This window comes from Heptranchias perlo, chromosome 2 (genome assembly GCF_035084215.1).
Source record: "Heptranchias perlo isolate sHepPer1 chromosome 2, sHepPer1.hap1, whole genome shotgun sequence".
Taxonomy (NCBI): Eukaryota; Metazoa; Chordata; class Chondrichthyes; order Hexanchiformes; family Hexanchidae; genus Heptranchias; species Heptranchias perlo.
The window spans coordinates 38,881,400-38,894,979 of NC_090326.1; the positions used below are offsets into that span (position 1 = coordinate 38,881,400).

At 50.8% G+C, this 13,580-nt stretch overlaps 1 protein-coding gene across 2 annotated transcripts in view; it reads right to left on the bottom strand.

The window, feature by feature from the left end:
* The window catches only part of pak1ip1 (PAK1 interacting protein 1), a 42,698-nt gene that overhangs the window by 19,741 nt on the left and 9,377 nt on the right, over positions 1-13,580 (bottom strand). For both annotated transcript variants that reach the window (XM_068001751.1, XM_068001753.1), the window contains exons 4-6: positions 8,414-8,488; positions 6,461-6,513; positions 5,460-5,605 (exon numbers count right to left, since the gene is read on the bottom strand). In XM_068001751.1, the coding sequence (XP_067857852.1) occupies positions 5,460-5,605; positions 6,461-6,513; positions 8,414-8,488 (274 nt within the window). The remainder of the gene's footprint in view (positions 1-5,459; positions 5,606-6,460; positions 6,514-8,413; positions 8,489-13,580) is intronic.

Below are 13,580 nucleotides of genomic sequence, written 5' to 3' on the forward strand. Positions count from 1 at the left end.
GTGAATTTTAACCTATTCCATAATGCTCCTTGTAACATAGAAAATAACAAAGCCGGTTAGTGGATTAAATACGTTTTTCTGGAACTTCTCTGAAACCAGTTAGGTCTAAGATTAAGCAAGGAGTATTCATTGCCCAGTGTCTGATCCCCTTACCAGATATCTGCAGACTGCCTCTTGTGTGTTCTTTCTCAGCTGGATAGGAAGCCAAAGGCTTGGCTTCTAACCCTCCCAACTCCACGTTTGGTTAGTAAAGCTACCAAACTTACAGCCTTGAATCAGAAACCTCCCCCACCCATAGCACCAAATGATCTGTTCAGCCAAGCCATACTGTGAGTGAAAAGGAGGCCATTCTAACATATCATGTATAGTGGGATGATTTTAATGAACTTCCATTGTTTCAAGTGGATGTGGTTTTCAGGAATCACCAGCTGGTTTGTCTAGTCGAATTCCTTATGTGCTGAATTCTAATCTGCATGCCCAATGCTGTACTGTGGATTTAACCTCTTTTGAGCTGAATTTATAATATCTGAATATAAACTACCCAAAATTCCTCCTGTTAAATAGTGACTCACTCCTGCTTGCTTCCAAACCTTTTAACATTTCTCTTTTTCAAGCAACTGTCTAATTCACTTTTTTAAAAAACTATGAAATCTGCTTCAACGTCAGTTTGTGGCAAAGAATTTCATGTGTAAAGAATTTTTTTCTAATTCTTATTCTTTTGGTATCTTAAGTTTACTGTATCACCAGTGAAAACAATACATCACTATTTAACTTATCATAATTGTTACATTTTTAGGCTTTAAAATAGACATTATATTCTGGTTCATGGTCACTGACTATGCCTGCTAAGAGACCTCATGTCCTCTATGATCTGAAGTGTGCCTTTAGCTGCCCAATATCTAGGTAAATGACAACAAGACCCAGGGATTGAACAGAGTCTCTTGGCAATGTACACTGGAACACATCACATGTTACCATGTGATTCTCCTCAGATAGAGGCCCAAGCTTTAAACAAAACAGACAAGTTACTTACAAACAGCAGTAAACAAACACTAATTGGTACAAAACAGTCATTTTAAAATAATGGTTATCCTTCACTATATGTATCACAAACGATAAATACACTTCCCCTGGGTCATTTCTCAACATACACTGAATCTAGAAAATTGATGTTCACTTATGTGGTGGAACATTGCCACGGTGTCAAACCAATCCGGTTTCTCTCTTGGCCACAGACAGTAGACTGAACTACGGGACAAACTGACCCACAGGAATATCATTCCAAATCCTCTGACAGTGTACTGAACCAAAGCCCATTCACAAAACTGCATGTCCCATAAATATATTAGGTTAGCCATTCTTTGTTAATGACATTAGGATGTTTGTCCCCAGTTTGAAATATCTGTGATATTTGGAGTTTGACATTTCTCCCATCCAGCCATCAAACAGGTACAGCCCAATGCCTTTTCATTAAACATTCTGGATATTAAAATATGCCTATTAAAACCAACTTTTGTTTCAACAGGAACCAGTCACAGACCATCTAATACATACATAGTGTCTCTCTGTCTGTAAAAGACCTGCAGGTTTAAATCATCGTCAGAAACTATGGCCTCCACGTGGCTCTGCCTCACTGGCCTTTACAATGCTACCCTTGTGGTGGTATTGTTTAGTGGGGACAGAAACCAAGGAAAATAGCAGGCTTAAGCAAACGAGGACCATCTGCCACCCTTTACATATATGGCAAGACAGGCTCAGGGAAGGGGGACATCACCAATTAGCAGGTTCACCGGAGGAAAATTTTGACAGGCAGGCTTTTTTTGGGCTAGAATTTTATTGGTATGCCTCACCCCAGCCTCCCCCATTTCCCCTCAATTACTGCCGCTACACTGCACAAAAATGGGCCGTTTTACCAAGGATAATCCAGGCCATTTTCTACTGCTCACTGTATATATCTGAACATTCTATAAGCTGTTTTATTTGCTTTGTCACATTAGCTGCCACTGAAAGTGATAACAGAATCATAGAAAGGTTGCAGCACGGAAGGAGGCCATTCGGCTCGTCGAGCCCGTGCCGGCTCTATGCAAGAGCAATCCAGCTAGGCCCACTCCCCCGCACTTTCCCCGTAGCCCTGCAAATTTTTTCCTTTCAAGTATATATCCAGTTCCCTTTTGAAGGCCATGATTGAATCTGCTTCCACCACTCCCCCCGGCAGTGCATTCCAGAGCCTAACCACTCGCTGTGTAAAAAAGTTTTTCCTCATGTCACCTTTGGTTCTTTTGCCAATCACCTTAAATCTATGTCCTCTGGTCTTTGACCCTTGCACCAACAGGAACAGTTTCTCTCTATCTAGACCCTTCATGATTCTGAATACCTCTATCAAATCTCCTCGCAACTGTCTCTGTTCCAAGGTGAACAACCCCAGCTTCTCCAGTCCATCCACATAATCTAAAGTCCCTTATCCCTGGAATCATTCTACTAAATCTCTTCTGCACCCTCTCTAAGGCCTTCACATCCTTCCTGAAGTGCGGTGCCCAGAACTGGACACAATACTCCAGTTATGGCCGAACCAGTATTTTATAAAGGTTCATCATGACTTCCATACTTTTGTACTCAATGCCTCTATTTATAAAGCCCAGGATCCCATTTGCTTTTTTCATCATTTTCTCAACCTGCCCTGCCACCTTCAACGATTTGTGCACATATATCCCCAGATCTCTCTGTTCCTGTACCCTTTTTAGAGTTGTGCCCTCTAGTTTATATTGCCTCTCCTCGTTCTTCCTACCAAAATGTATCACTTTGGATTCATCTGCCATGTGTCCACCCATGCCACCAGCCTGTCTATATCCTCCTGAAGTCTATCACTATCTTCCTCGCTGTTTACTACCCTTCCAAGTTTTGTGTCATCTGCAAATTTTGAAATTGTGCCCTGTACATCCAAGTCCAAGTCATTAATATATATCTCAAGCAAAGCACCGACACCTGAGGAACACCACTGTACACCTCCCTCCAGTCCTAAAAACAACCTTTCACCACTACTCTCTGTTTCCTGTCCCTTAGCCAATTCTGTATCTATGTTGCTACTGCCTCCTTTATTCCACGGGCCACAATCTTGATGATAAGCCTGCCATGTGGCACTTTATCAAATGCCTTTTGAAAGTCCATGTACACCACGTCAACTGCATTGCCCTCATCTACCCTCTCGGTTACCTCATCAAAAAACTCTATCAGGTTAGTTAAACACGATTGCCTTTAACAAATCCATGCTGGCTTTCCCGAATCAATCCATCCTCGTCCAAGTGACTGTTAATTCTGTCCCGGATTATCGTTTCTAAATATTTTCCCAGAGGTTAAACTGACTGGCCTATAGTTGCTTGGTTTGTCCTTACACCCTTTTTTGAACAAGATTGTAACATTTGCAATTCTCCAGTTCTCTGGCACCACCCCTTTATCTACAGATGTTTGAAAGATTATGGCCAGTACCTCTGCAATTTCTACCCTTACTTCCCTCAGCAACAGAGGATGCATCCCATCTGGATCGGGTGACTTATCTACTTTAAGTACAGATAGCCTTTCAAGTACCTCTTCATTATCAATTTTTAGCCCTTCCAGTATCTCAACTATATCTTCCTTTACTGAGACTCTGGCAGCATCTTTTTCCTTGGTAAAGATAGATGCAAAGTACTCATTTAGTACCTCAGCCATCCACACTGCCTCCATGAGATCTCCTTTATGGTCCATAATCAGCTCCACCGCCCCATTTACTGTTTACATGCCTGTAGAAGACTTTTGGATTCCCTTTTATGTTGGCCCCCAGTCTATTCTCATACTCTCTCTTTGCTCCTCTTATTTCCTTTTTCACTTGCCCCCTGAACTTTCTATATTCTGCCTGGTTCTCACTTGGGTTATCAACCTGACATCTGTTGTACGCCCCTTTTTTCCGCTTCATCTTACTCACTATCTCTTTTGTCATCCAGGGAGCTCTGGCTTTAGTTGCCCTACCTTTCTGCCTCGTGGGAATGTACCTAGACTGTACCTGAACCATCTCCTCCTTAAAGGCTGCCCACTGTTCAATTACAGTTTTGCCTGTCAATCTTTGATTCCTATTTACCTGGGCCAGATCTGTTCTCATCCCACTGAAATTAGCCCTCCTCCAATTGAGTATTTTTACTTTAGAGTGGTCCGTGTCCTTTTCCATAGCTATTCTAAATCTTATGATACTATGATCGCTGCTCCCTAAATGCTCCCCCACTGACACTTGCTCCACCTCATTCCCTAGAACCAACCCCTAGAAACATTTATTATTTCTAAGTCTCCCTGTGCTATTTCTATTCCATTTACCTTAGATTAACATTCCACTATTTTAGACTGATGTTATATTTATCATTGCTAAATTTCCGTTGCCAACTGCTAATACTGTTCGTGCTTACTTTGCACAAATGATAAATATTGGCACATATCTGGCACAGAACGCTTTTAGACCAGGGTTAAGGGGTTAGGTTGCTGATCAAGCAAGGACAAATTATCAGCATCCAAGGAGACAAAAAAGGTGAAAACATGAAAAATCTTATTTTTCTCCATAATTAATTAATGACCTGCAAACAGAATCACATCTGCAGACACTGCATGCTTTAAAGCCATGCCTCCTCATGATTTTGCTAGTGGGTCCTACTCAGGAAAAAAAAACAGGCTGCTCCTGTTCTTCAGAGGAATTTCAACCCAAAGTCACAGTAGAACTTCAGTTTTGTTAAAAATAAAACCTGGATATCAGCCAGCAGTTTATTCTTGGTCATTCACACACCCTGGGTTTGCAAGGGCCGCTTAAGACACTTATTCGTACGTGTCTGGAAGAAAACATTGCTTGCTTTCCCACTTTGTCAGGATGGATGCATGAGGGGTGAAGCAAGAGCCAGAGAATGAAATCTCAAAGCAAAACGGGGACAGAGAAAAAGGGGAAGAAACCAAAAGAACAAAGGTCAAATTGAGAAATTAAAGCCACAAAGGAACAAACAGGAATGAAAAAAATAAAACTGGAGAGGACAGACCAAGAGGAAGGAAAACTACCAGTTCCCTGTCCATTTGTCAACGTGATGTGGAGATGCCGGTTATGGACTGGGGTGAACAAATGTAAGGAGTCGTACAACACCAGGTTATAGTCCAACAGCTTTATTTGGAATCACAAGCTTTCGGAGCTTACCTCCTTCGTCAGGTGAGTCCAAATAAAGCTGTTGGACTATAATCTGGTGTTGTACAACTCCTTACATTTGTCAACGGATTATAGATTACAGATTCACTGAACCTTTATTCACTCATTTTTAAAAAAAAACAAAAGTGAAAAAGGTGAGAAGAACAAGGTGAAAAAAGTAAATAAGCTGTTTACCAATTGAGTTTGGTTCTGATACCGAAACTTCAAATATTATGCTTAAGTCATGGAAGGTTGAGTACCAATGGGAACATACTGTTATAAATTTCACTGATGAGATCCTCTTTTTGCACACGATGGTACCATTGATGGAGGCTGTCTTCAGAGTGTAAATGTCCAACTGGTTATTTGAAACCACAATGTAATTGTCTCCACTTGGGGACCACTGGACGATGTGCGCATCTAAGAAAAGAAAACAAAAATAAAATGACATGAAGAACAGCCACTTCAAGATACCGAAGGGTTGCTGCCATAATTGGAACTGTACCTCCAAGGGTCAGCACCTTCAGGGAAGCCAAAGAGGGCAGAAAAGAGAGAAAACTGGAACAGAACAAGTCTCTCCACCTATTCCCAGCTTTAAAGGTTCAATATGAAATATGTAAGGGCAATCTCATCCCAAATCTCTGTAGGTCCCTAAATTCACAATGCAAAACTAATTGGAATTCAGTATTATTGGCAGTCTTACTAAAAAAGACCATAAGTATGGCTGATATGAGAAATGGGCACATTTCACACTGGCGCTTCTCCACTGTTAAAAGATTATCTAAACCCCACCCACACATTTATGTATTTGCCCTTGGTAATTAATAAATAAAGGTTTCTTTACATGCAAGATGGCAACAAGTTGGGAGAAAGACTACAAAAGCTCACTCCACAGAACCACCTAGTGGCAAGTGCCTGCATCGACATTGTGACAGTTGACACAACAAAATTGAATGGGAATTGTCGACACAGCAATTTACAATGGTAAATGTTGAAAACAAAAGCATGACCAAATATTGTGACAACAGGAAGTAATACTTGCAGACAGGAAGTGCATCCCTGCACAAGATATAAAAACAAAAAGAAAATCAAATTCACTCAGACCACTGAATGATATTAAAGCAAATCGTTCAGGTGGAGTTTACTCTGTTCTATGCTTGTATCAGAGCTGAAACTGCACAACATTGGACGTAAAACGTAAACATGCATTCCATCCCATTCCCTTCATCTTCATGACCACAAAAATATTTTAAATAAACTGCAGAATCAGCTTACTCTGCTTTATATTTTTGATGAATGCAGATTTTCCATCAATCAGATTCCATGTTCTGTAGAAATAAAAAGGCAATGTATTTAGATGGGTCACACCTGCATCACTAGAACTACTTCATCACTAGCCGAACAGCTATGCAAAGTGTGGGCATAGCTTTTACTATTAAGTGTGTGTGTGTGTGTGTGTGTGTGTGTGTGTGTGTGTACAAACACACACTGCCCTGCTTTGCAGACCACCTCAGCTGAAAAGTAATGCATCTATGCTCTTTTTTTCAGTACAGACACAGAGCCACAATGTCAGTTCTGTGGACTAATACTCCTAAAGTCTGTCAGAAACTACTGAGCACAATAAGAGCAGAAACCTATAGTCAGATTCACAAGCAGTCCAAAACAGAAACAAGCATTCACCATTTCTAAATGCCTGCCGCATTACCACTGATTGAAATTACTTTCCAGCCTCCTCATCCTGCCCGCCCCTTCAGTCCCCACATTGTTATCCAATCAACTTCAGGCTATTAATGGGTTTCTGACAACATAGCTTGAGCCAGTTCTGAGGGGCTGAATGGCATGTGTTGGCTCATCATCAATTTTTCCCTCTCCTCATGTCCTCTAAACAGTCCAGGTGAGACTGTGGGGAACTGTAAGAGAACCTATGCACTACCACTTTGTGGTACAGTACATCAATCCATTCTTGAACAAGAGCCAAGGCCACAGTATTCCCTCCAAAATAAATGGAATTGCAGAATGCAATCCTTGAAAAACCAGAGAAAATCCTATTACCCCACGTAATGAAAATTGAATTCAGTCACTGTAAATCAGTAACCCTGACAACAGCTTATTGTATTTATTATTCATTAAAAAACAGGGATGTGGAAAGTTGCCTTACCCTAAAAGGGAAGAGGTGGTTAGTATTTGTTCATTGCATCAGAAAATAATTAAGAGATGCATGCCCTATGTAATGGAACTGTACTAACTGAAGAATAAAAAGCACCAGACCCATAGTGACTGCACTACATCAGTCCATGTGTTATAAAGGAGATTATGATGATCGATTCGGTACTGATCAGGTACCCAGTCCATCAGATGCAACACCCCACATGTTCTGGTGGTTTAAAGCACAACGTAGTTTCCAGTGGCAATGGTTTCACAAAACAACAGGTAAATAAAAACTGGGAAATAAATGACCTGTACACACCATTATTCTATGCATTTCTCCAGCATGTTTTCCGGCAGGAGCCAAGGTAAATAGGAGTTAAAGCAGCTGGATAAGATGACAGGAAAGGGTATTTAAAAAAAAACAAATAGTCATGGAGTCTGTAACCCGCATACAGCCTCGGACTGCAAAATGGCCTGGGTCAGGTCTGAGCCAGTTTAGAGTTCCACAGTTTGCAACCAGTTCAAACAGAAATGGAACCTTATGTACTCAATTAGCCAAATCAGCCAGCTCACTAAAATACTTACGTAAGAGCTACAGCTCATCACAGTCATGAAGGGAATTTACAAGTAAATTTTCCACTTTTGCCTTACTGGTACAAAGTCTTGCTCACAGAGAGCACATTTTGGAAAGTCACACAATGAGCAGAGCCTGGTTTTTTTGTCCATTACAAGAAAGCAAGCTGTGCATGTGTGATATCCCAATATGCAAGCTCTGCAGGCAAGGCTTCATATTGGTAATGCAAAAGTGGAAAATTACCCCTTTTGTGTCACACCATCACAACAAATTGCTTTATATTCAATTTCAGATCTGCTGACAAAGGGGGAGTCTCATTACAATGTGACAGAATTATTTAGTTGTTAGCATTTAATTATTTTTAAGATTCAAATATATTTTCTTCCTGAAGATAAAGAAAAATAAAATTATAGGATCTTGGTCACCTTGTGTAGGCATCATTGTGGAGAAGTTGACAGTTAAAAATCCTTAATCAGATCTACTTTAACCTGGGAGTATCCACATACCTTAATGTTTTGTCTGTTCCTACTGATAAGGCCAGCTTTCCAGATGGATGTACTGAAAGTGATGACACATGGCCTCTGTTTAAACAAAACAGCCAATTTAAAATCACATTATCCTCTAGAACTATTTAATTTGTATACCTACAAATGTTCGCTTGATCGGCAGCCTATTCACCACCTTAAACATCCACACCCTCCACCACTGGCGCACCGTGACTGTAGTGTGTACTACCTACAGGATGCACTGCACCAATTTCCCAAGGCTTCTTTGACAGTACCTCCCAACCCCGCGACCTCCACCACCTCGAAGGACAAAGGCAGAGGTGCAGGAACACCATCACCTCCCAAGTTTCCCTCTAAGTCATACACTGTCCCGACTTGGACATATATCGCTGTTGTTTCATTATTGCTGGATCAAAATCCTTCAACTCCCTACCTAACGGCTCTGTGGGAGTACCTTCACCACATGGACTGCAGTGGTTCAAGAAGGTAGCCCACCACCACCTTCTCACGGGCAACTAGGGATAGGTAACAATTGCTGGCCTCGCTAGCGACGCCCTTATCCCAAGAATAATTTTTTTTAAATGATACTCAAAAAGTAGGTGGTTATTAAATCAACAGGCTGCAGAAATGTACTGTTATGGTATTAGGTCTTTTCAGATATTTTGCTTAAGCTTAGAGCCCTCATTCCCTACCAGAGTCTGACTTTATGCACATGATATCTAGTAATGTACCTTTGTCCAGTGGTCAAACATGCATGTTACTCTAATAAGCTGACTGAATTGACAGGAGACTTATTTGGGTAAATTTTAACTGCGAGCCAGGAAGGAAGCAGGGGATATCTGGGTGTGAAACCCGGAAGGTAGAGAGGACAGGTTGCGATCCAATCAATTGCACTCTCCGGATTCGGGGGGGGAGCCGGGGGCGAAGAGAGAGAGGGGAGCCGGGGGCGAAGAGAGAGAGGGGAGCCGGGGGCGAAGAGAGAGAGGGGAGCCGGGGGCGAAGAGAGAGAGGGGAGCCGGGGGCGAAGAGAGAGAGGGGAGCCGGGGGCGAAGAGAGAGAGGGGAGCCGGGGGCGAAGAGAGAGAGGGGAGCCGGGGGCGAAGAGAGAGAGGGGAGCCGGGGGCGAAGAGAGAGAGGGGAGCCGGGGGCGAAGAGAGAGAGGGGAGCCGGGGGCGAAGAGAGAGAGGGGAGCCGGGGGCGAAGAGAGAGAGGGGAGCCGGGGGCGAAGAGAGAGAGGGGAGCCGGGGGCGAAGAGAGAGAGGGGAGCCGGGGGCGAAGAGAGAGAGGGGAGCCGGGGGCGAAGAGAGAGAGGGGAGCCGGGGGCGAAGAGAGAGAGGGGAGCCGGGGGCGAAGAGAGAGAGGGGAGCCGGGGGCGAAGAGAGAGAGGGGAGCCGGGGGCGAAGAGAGAGAGGGGAGCCGGGGGCGAAGAGAGAGAGGGGAGCCGGGGGCGAAGAGAGAGAGGGGAGCCGGGGGCGAAGAGAGAGAGGGGAGCCGGGGGCGAAGAGAGAGAGGGGAGCCGGGGGCGAAGAGAGAGAGGGGAGCCGGGGGCGAAGAGAGAGAGGGGAGCCGGGGGCGAAGAGAGAGAGGGGAGCCGGGGGCGAAGAGAGAGAGGGGAGCCGGGGGCGAAGAGAGAGAGGGGAGCCGGGGGCGAAGAGAGAGAGGGGAGCCGGGGGCGAAGAGAGAGAGGGGAGCCGGGGGCGAAGAGAGAGAGGGGAGCCGGGGGCGAAGAGAGAGAGGGGAGCCGGGGGCGAAGAGAGAGAGGGGAGCCGGGGGCGAAGAGAGAGAGGGGAGCCGGGGGCGAAGAGAGAGAGGGGAGCCGGGGGCGAAGAGAGAGAGGGGAGCCGGGGGCGAAGAGAGAGAGGGGAGCCGGGGGCGAAGAGAGAGAGGGGAGCCGGGGGCGAAGAGAGAGAGGGGAGCCGGGGGCGAAGAGAGAGAGGGGAGCCGGGGGCGAAGAGAGAGAGGGGAGCCGGGGGCGAAGAGAGAGAGGGGAGCCGGGGGCGAAGAGAGAGAGGGGAGCCGGGGGCGAAGAGAGAGAGGGGAGCCGGGGGCGAAGAGAGAGAGGGGAGCCGGGGGCGAAGAGAGAGAGGGGAGCCGGGGGCGAAGAGAGAGAGGGGAGCCGGGGGCGAAGAGAGAGAGGGGAGCCGGGGGCGAAGAGAGAGAGGGGAGCCGGGGGCGAAGAGAGAGAGGGGAGCCGGGGGCGAAGAGAGAGAGGGGAGCCGGGGGCGAAGAGAGAGAGGGGAGCCGGGGGCGAAGAGAGAGAGGGGAGCCGGGGGCGAAGAGAGAGAGGGGAGCCGGGGGCGAAGAGAGAGAGGGGAGCCGGGGGCGAAGAGAGAGAGGGGAGCCGGGGGCGAAGAGAGAGAGGGGAGCCGGGGGCGAAGAGAGAGAGGGGAGCCGGGGGCGAAGAGAGAGAGGGGAGCCGGGGGCGAAGAGAGAGAGGGGAGCCGGGGGCGAAGAGAGAGAGGGGAGCCGGGGGCGAAGAGAGAGAGGGGAGCCGGGGGCGAAGAGAGAGAGGGGAGCCGGGGGCGAAGAGAGAGAGGGGAGCCGGGGGCGAAGAGAGAGAGGGGAGCCGGGGGCGAAGAGAGAGAGGGGAGCCGGGGGCGAAGAGAGAGAGGGGAGCCGGGGGCGAAGAGAGAGAGGGGAGCCGGGGGCGAAGAGAGAGAGGGGAGCCGGGGGCGAAGAGAGAGAGGGGAGCCGGGGGCGAAGAGAGAGAGGGGAGCCGGGGCGAAGAGAGAGGAGCCGGGGCGAAGAGAGAGGAGCCGGGGCGAAGAGAGAGAGAGGAGCCGGGGCGAAGAGAGAGAGAGGAGCCGGGGCGAAGAGAGAGAGAGGAGCCGGGGCGAAGAGAGAGAGAGGAGCCGGGGCGAAGAGAGAGAGAGGAGCCGGGGCGAAGAGAGAGAGAGGAGCCGGGGCGAAGAGAGAGAGAGGAGCCGGGGGCGTGGGCGAAGATAGAGAGAGGAGCCGGCGGCGGGGGCGAAGAGAGAGAGAGGAGCCGGGGGCGGGGGCGAAGAGAGAGAGAGGAGCCGGGGGCGGGGGCGAAGAGAGAGAGAGGAGCCGGGGGCGGGGGCGAAGAGAGAGAGAGGAGCCGGGGGCGGGGGCGAAGAGAGAGAGAGGAGCCGGGGGCGGGGGCGAAGAGAGAGAGAGGAGCCGGGGGCGGGGGCGAAGAGAGAGAGAGGAGCCGGGGGCGGGGGCGAAGAGAGAGAGAGGAGCCGGGGGCGGGGGCGAAGAGAGAGAGAGGAGCCGGGGGCGGGGGCGAAGAGAGAGAGAGGAGCCGGGGGCGGGGGCGAAGGGAGAGAGAGGAGCCGGGGGCGGGGGCGAAGAGAGAGAGAGGAGCCGGGGGCGGGGGCGAAGAGAGAGAGAGGAGCCGGGGGCGGGGGCGAAGAGAGAGAGAGGAGCCGGGGGCGGGGGCGAAGAGAGAGAGAGGAGCCGGGGGCGGGGGCGAAGAGAGAGAGAGGAGCCGGGGGCGGGGGCGAAGAGAGAGAGAGGAGCCGGGGGCGGGGGCGAAGAGAGAGAGAGGAGCCGGGGGCGGGGGCGAAGAGAGAGAGAGGAGCCGGGGGCGAAGAGAGAGAGAGAGGAGCCGGGGGCGGGGGCGAAGAGAGAGAGAGGAGCCGGGGGCGAAGAGAGAGAGAGGAGCCGGGGGCGGGGGCGAAGAGAGAGAGAGGAGCCGGGGGCGGGGGCGAAGAGAGAGAGAGGAGCCGGGGGCGGGGGCGAAGAGAGAGAGAGGAGCCGGGGGCGGGGGCGAAGAGAGAGAGAGGAGCCGGGGGCGGGGGCGAAGAGAGAGAGAGGAGCCGGGGGCGGGGGCGAAGAGAGAGAGAGGAGCCGGGGGCGGGGGCGAAGAGAGAGAGAGGAGCCGGGGGCGGAGAGAGAGAGAGAGGAGCCGGGGGCGGGGGCGAAGAGAGAGAGAGGAGCCGGGGGCGGGGGCGAAGAGAGAGAGAGGAGCCGGGGGCGGGGGCGAAGAGAGAGAGAGAGGAGCCGGGGGCGGGGGCGAAGAGAGAGAGAGAGGAGCCGGGGGCGGGGGCGAAGAGAGAGAGAGAGGAGCCGGGGGCGGGGGCGAAGAGAGAGAGAGAGGAGCCGGGGGCGGGGGCGAAGAGAGAGAGAGAGGAGCCGGGGGCGGGGGCGAAGAGAGAGATAGGAGCCGGGGGCGAAGAGAGAGAGAGGAGCCGGGGGCGGGGGCGAAGAGAGAGAGAGGAGCCGGGGGCGGGGGCGAAGAGAGAGAGAGGAGCCGGGGGCGGGGGCGAAGAGAGAGAGAGGAGCCGGGGGCGGGGGCGAAGAGAGAGAGAGGAGCCGGGGGCGGGGGCGAAGAGAGAGAGAGGAGCCGGGGGCGGGGGCGAAGAGAGAGAGAGGAGCCGGGGGCGGGGGCGAAGAGAGAGAGAGGAGCCGGGGGCGGGGGCGAAGAGAGAGAGAGGAGCCGGGGGCGGGGGCGAAGAGAGAGAGAGGAGCCGGGGGCGGGGGCGAAGAGAGAGAGAGGAGCCGGGGGCGGGGGCGAAGAGAGAGAGAGGAGCCGGGGGCGGGGGCGAAGAGAGAGAGAGGAGCCGGGGGCGGGGGCGAAGAGAGAGAGAGGAGCCGGGGGCGGGGGCGAAGAGAGAGAGAGGAGCCGGGGGCGGGGGCGAAGAGAGAGAGAGGAGCCGGGGGCGGGGGCGAAGAGAGAGAGAGGAGCCGGGGGCGGGGGCGAAGAGAGAGAGAGGAGCCGGGGGCGGGGGCGAAGAGAGAGAGAGGAGCCGGGGGCGGGGGCGAAGAGAGAGAGAGGAGCCGGGGGCGGTGGCGAAGAGAGAGAGTGGAGCCGGGGGCGGGGGCGAAGAGAGAGAGAGGAGCCGGGGGCGGGGGCGAAGAGAGAGAGAGGAGCCGGGGGCGGGGGGGAAAGAGAGAGAGGAGATGGGGGCGGGGGCGAAGAGAGAGAGAGGAGCCGGGGGCGGGGGGGAAAGAGAGAGAGGAGATGGGGGCGGGGGGAAAGAGAGAGAGGAGATGGGGGCGGGGGGAAAGAGAGAGAGGCGATGGGGGCGGGGGGAAAGAGAGAGAGGCGATGGGGGCGGGGGGAAAGAGAGAGAGGCGATGGGGGCGGGGGGAAAGAGAGAGAGGCGATGGGGGCGGGGGGAAAGAGAGAGAGGAGAGGAGAAAGAGAGAGAGATTGGGGGGTTGGGGTGAAGGAAATCAAGGGTGTCCTGTCAGTCAGATGA